At 33.1% G+C, this 6010-nt stretch overlaps 1 protein-coding gene across 2 annotated transcripts in view; it reads left to right on the top strand.

The window, feature by feature from the left end:
• Nucleotides 1–3269: 3269 nt before the first annotated feature.
• The window catches only part of LOC127968805 (disintegrin and metalloproteinase domain-containing protein 12), an 85389-nt gene continuing 82648 nt past the window's right edge, over nt 3270–6010 (top strand). The window contains exon 1 of one of the 2 annotated variants that reach the window (XM_052570153.1): nt 3270–3560. In XM_052570153.1, the coding sequence (XP_052426113.1) occupies nt 3458–3560 (103 nt within the window). In that variant the 5' untranslated portion in view covers nt 3270–3457. The remainder of the gene's footprint in view (nt 3561–6010) is intronic. The other variant, XM_052570152.1, reaches the window with a different exon arrangement.

Raw genomic sequence — 6010 nt, 5'->3', positions numbered from 1 at the left:
TTCCGAATTAGTTTTTATTATGAAATTTTTTTTTACATTTAAATTTTAAGTAAAGTTTTAGTAATTTTACTGTGTTTTTGATGGGTTTTTTTTTTTTTTTTTTTTTTTTTTTTATTAATTTAAATGTCAGTTTTAGTTATTTTAGTACAACAAGTTAAACCAAGAAAGTTAAAATAAAAAAGTTTATTTCATTAAAACGTCACAGATTATTAAATATGCATTCCAAAGTTCATAAGATGCAATGTAGTGGCCAAAGAAATGTATAGGTAGAAAAACAAAATGCAGGAACGTTTCCTGCTCGAACAGCTCCCAAGAGTTTTCATTTATACACCAGTGTTGACATTTTAGCTTTGTGCTTAAAAAACATGTTTTATGTCTTCTTATTTTCCTGTTAAACCTTTAGCACAAATCTCAGAGCAGATTTTGTCTTCGAGGCCAACTACATTTTGAGTCTTCTCCTAATGTTTTGCCGAATATTTATGTGTTTTTGCAAGAGGGCTTTTCTCAGTATTCTGGGCTCTGAGTTTGATGCTAATAAAAATGACAGAACCCTAAAAGCACAGTCCTAAATAACAGGAAATCGAATACATTTCGGCTGGATGGATGGATGAATACTGCTCTTGAGAAACTTCTTCTGGCCTCGGATGAAGAGCAGTGATGAATCATAGCGGGATGTTGATTACTACAGCAAAAATACTGACCTAGAATCAGAGCGAACCGCGTAAACCCATAAATCGCCTTTTCTCTGAGAATTATTGTGGTTCCTTAGTTACAAGAGGGTTTTACAAACTTTTAAAAATGACATGCTGAATGAGCAATAGGATCTTTCAAAAGTGTTCGTGAAACTAGAAACCCTGTTGTCTGGGAGTGTAAAGTCTGTTCTGATGGACCCGATCACCCGATCACCCCAAATTCTATGTTAATTTATATTATTTATTTCATGCTTTGGTTGGGTTATCATAAATATATTTTAACCCTGTTATCATGACTGTTTTGTAAAATCAATCAGTCACTGGATTGCTTAAAACAATGCTGTATATATATAATTATTATTATTTTTTTTTGCTGTTGTTGTTATTACAGTTAAATATTATATTTATTATCATTAACTAAAGCCATACACATAAAATAAATAATTAAATAACTTTAACAAATTATTTTATTTAATCTAGTTTCCAGTGCAACATTTCTCGTTTTCATTTAGTTTAACTTAATAACTAAAACTAAAACGGAAGAAAAATGTAAAAACCATTTGGACATATTAAAAAAAAAAAACTAATAAAAATGACAAAAACACAAGCAAAATAATAATAATTAATACAAATTATTTAAAAAATGCTAAAACTAAAAATAATATAAAATAAAGAAATAAAAACTAATATTATTTAAATTTTACTAAAATAACACTGGTATATGTATGTGTGAAATATTTGTTTATATTTTTGAAAAATTTTTATTCATTTAATTTTTTATAATTATTTTTTCATTTAATTTTTGATAATTATTGCCATTTATGAACATTATATTGATAATTATAGCAATTTAATTTGTCTTACAGTAAGTTTGTTCACACTTTATTTTAGGGTCCAATTCTCACTACTATGACTTTTGCCTCAATTAACTCCTTATTTGCTGTTTATTAATAGTTTATAAGATAGTTGTTAAGTTTAGGGTATTGGGTAGGATTATGGATGTCATGCATTATATGCACTTTATAAGCATTAATAAACAGCCAATATGTTAATAATAGACATGCTAATTAGCAACTTATTTTTTTTTTTTATCCTTAAAAATCAACTTTTTTGACATGTGAAATGCTCCTGTTTCAGAGTTACACATGAACACTTCATGAAAATAATCCTGGTGGACGGTGAAATACATGAAGTAATATCATTATTCTGACTTCTTCTTTCACTCTGACGCTCATTCATGCATAAATACTTGATTAAATCATTCTTTAATGCAAATCGCTGTCTATATAGAGGTTGGATGTTAAAGTCTGTTTCTTTTCTTCAGCTATGTGACAATCTTTAAGGGGGTGTTTCAAATGGTTTTCTGCCGTCTCTTGAAGTTGGATCCATTCCTGTCTGCTCTTTTGAAATCGGGGCAATGCAAGAACAGAATGATGAAATCACAGTATTCTGCTCTTTCGAAATGAGGTTTCATTCATGTAGTTACAAACCGAACGCTGCTAATGTTGTTATTGTGCTCGGATCTCTCCTGCGTGTGCAGTCTGAGCTTCCGTTAGTGTTCTCTATTTGTTTCGGCTTTTAAATAATTCCCAGGTTCATCACTGATGTGTGGTGATTTCACACCTGCATTATTGCTCTTGTGCTGCAGTCAATCTCAGTGCAGTAATATTGTCCCAGCATGCACTGGGCATGAAGACTCTAACTGTGGTTTAAACAGAGTAGACCGTTTGCATTATTAATTCACTTCTTTACTGATATCATTAGAGGTCACAAGAGGTCAACCACAAGACTTAAATTAAGTAACCACAAAACACTCACTGGGATCATTTGGTTCAATGAAATTCTGAAATCTAACGGCTGATATATTTGTATGATATTCTATTCATGTGTTTAGACGGCATAATGACCATTTCAATTATTTATCAGCTTTTAATTAAAATGATTGCCACTGGATCGAACTTTGTTGGCCTTTCAACTCAATCTTTAAATGTCTTTTCCATAGAAGATATAATGTTTATCAGAGTCATAAATCTCACCACATACTTTTATTATCTTCAGGTAATTTGAAAAACAAGACACAATGACTATATAACATCTATAACATTTTATATAATGCTTAAAAGTCAATAAATGCACATTATAATAGAAATGTTATGGAACACAAATTCATATTCTGTCTAAATGTGCTACTTAATAATAAATAATATGTAATAAAATATGTAAATAAGTAAGGAATTCATGATTACATTTATAAAATTTAAATACAATATATTTTATATTTATTTATTTATTTACTTAAACATTCCATATTTAAAAATGTGTGGTAATAAAGAGCAGGTTTCAAAATGTGACAACTTACCCCCATATACAGTATTGTGACTGATTTTTTTTTTCTTCCCATGCACAACAAATTATTTTATTTTTTTATCAAGATAACCTTGTGGGCAAGGGTCGTCTGCTGAGCCTTCCTATTACTGTTTGTTAGCGAATGTTAATGAACGTTGTTGTAAACTGTTTCCGCCGTGTCTGGTCTTTTCTCATCCAAAATCAGAGGCGTAAAAGACAGCGGCTCGCTCGCGTGCGCGCGCGCTTGGGTTCATATGGCTCGTGCGCTCATGGAAAGCTGATGTGTGGCGCGCTCTGAGAGTCTCACATTTCAGGAAGTGTCGGAAGTCCTCAGCTGCTGTCCGTCTGTCCTGCTCTATATTATGGTCGTGCAGTCGTGATCCGCGTGGATTGTCGGTGTGGATCTCCGGTGGGGCACCATGTCCACCCGGTACAGCCCGAGGCGTGCGCTCCTGGCCGCGGTCTGCGCGCATCTTGTGTCCGTGCTGACTGTCTGCTGCGCCGGGAGCATGTTTACAGCCGGTAAGAGCACATTTACTACAACGGCTTTGTGCATTTACAACTTTCACATGACTGTGTGGCTGCTGCTCGAAAACTAGTACTGCCTACTTAGTCAAACAGCATTTTTGGGCATCACGAGCGCGCATAAGTCAAACTGCACAGTTGTTTATTTAAGACACGGGCTTTACCTGATATGACCCTTAAATTAGCATTGAACGCAAATCTTTTGATTTTGACAGGTCATTTAGATAAAGCAGCTTGCATTTAAGTAACTTGGCATAAAACATTACAATTAGTGTTTTAAGGAAAAGACTGAGTCTCTTGTTCTCAGAGCAGCACAACTAATGCTGTGTGAAGAACATGCTCAGAACAGCTTCTGTGAAAGAGGCAGTAACAGAACATAAGTGGTTTGCTGGTGATTTTTATTGTCTTAAAGTGTGCCCTTGTCAGTACACTATGCATGTTGATGATCATTGTGATTTGATTAGAATGATTTCTTATTTATTTATTGTATTTATTTGGCCAATGACACTTTTGATTGATTGATTGATTGATTACTGCAGGAAAATGAAGCTGTTTTGGAATAATATGATTTGATTGATTGATTGATTTTGAAATCCAAGCGAATTAAGATTATTTTAGGACGTTTATTGACTTTTTATGTACATTTCCTCTCTACATTCTCATTACAATGATGTAATAATAGTATATGCATTTTTTAATTGTAGAGAATTAATACATAGTTTCTATTTTTGTACTACATTTTATGCTATTTTTAAACAAATTAAAATCATTGCAGCATACTTCATGTAATATTGTATAAATGACAGTAATGATGATCTAATGATAATAACCATTAAAATAATGCAATTAATATCCAGATGCAACACAGTAATGAGAATTGTTGGGGTAAATATGTGTAATTGTTATAGAAATTAATGCCATATTGCAAAATTCCTTGTGCAAATGTTGTTTTTCCTCAAAATTTGGGGATAAGATATGACCTTGGTTTGGTTTTGTGGTATCCACCCATGTAGTTGATTAGTCTAAGGAGACAAAACCTGAACAATTGATGCTTTCCTTTCTTTCTTTCTTTCTTTCTTTCTTTCTTTCTTTCTTTCTTTCTTTCTTTCTTTCTTTCTTTCTTTCTTTCTTTCTTTCTTTCTTTCTTTCTTTCTTTCTTTCTTTCTTCCATCCATCCATCCATCCATTGGTAAAGTGCTCTTAATTAACACAGAAAACGATCAGTCTCTCTTCGCCTCCTGATGCTAAATGTATTTGTGTGCGAGTGATGATTATGTTATTGTGTGCTTTGCTGAGTTAATTGCATGTTGACGATCATTAATAGTTTAAAGCTCGTTCATCAGGGACCTGGTAAGCGATATAAAATGAAACTCCATGCGGTTTTGGTGGACGCAGTCGCAGTGATTATATGATGCGAGCACTAATGAAACAAACGCGCTGCATGCAACTCTGACATGTTTGATAAATGACACAGCGTTACAGCGACATGGTGCTTGATCAGCCACAGACACTCTCATTAAACCAGGGCGCTTATACAAAACAGGTGTGCTGGAGGAAGGAGGAGATGTGGCACGTAAAATCAGAGTTTAGTATAATTTGTTAACACTGGAGAAATGTGGCATTTCATCACTTGCTCTCTAGTGAATGGGTGCCGTCACAATGAGAGTCCAAACAGCTGATAAAAACATCACAATCATCCACAAATATTCCACACCACTCCAGTCCATCAGTTAAGATCTCGTAGAGTGAAAAGTTGTGTGTTTTTAACTTTAAACTATTCATCATGAAGTACAAGTCCATAATCCATAATAACATTTTCTCCAGTGAAAAAGTCGCCTCATCTGAATCAGGAGAGAAATATGCCCAGATCAACACTGTTCACAAGCCCAAACAGCTCTAAACTAGTACGTGGGTGGATTTTGATGTAAGTGGACTACAGGAGATGAACTTTTTCACCGGAAGAATGGACTCATATTGTAGTCAGAAGTGATGGTCAAAATTTTAAAGGTGCAAATGATGGATTTGTTTATTACAAACGCAGCTTTTTACTTCACAAGACGTTAACTGATACAAAATACTAGATATTATTTCACAGATTAATATTATAAAATATTGCAATTTAAAATAAGAGATTTCTATTTTAATAAACTTCAAAATATCATTTATTCCTGTAAAGCAAAGCTGTATTTTCAGCATCATTTTCCAGTCTTCAGCGTCACACAATCCTTCAGAAATCATTAAAATATGCTGATTTATAATTAATGTTGGAAACAGTTATGCTGCTTAATATATTATGGGACCAGTGGTATTTTTTTGGGAATTCTTTGATAGATAAAAAATGCTAATTATTAAAAAATAGACATATTGTGTTATAAAACATACTATTCAAAAGTTAGTGGGCAGTATTTTTTCTTTCTTTCTTTCTTTCTTTCTTTCTTTCTTTCTTT

Source organism: Carassius gibelio, chromosome B12, assembly GCF_023724105.1.
Source record: "Carassius gibelio isolate Cgi1373 ecotype wild population from Czech Republic chromosome B12, carGib1.2-hapl.c, whole genome shotgun sequence".
NCBI classification, from domain to species: Eukaryota; Metazoa; Chordata; class Actinopteri; order Cypriniformes; family Cyprinidae; genus Carassius; species Carassius gibelio.
Note: the sequence above shows the minus strand (reverse complement) of the source record. Positions and strands in the feature narration are given on the sequence as shown.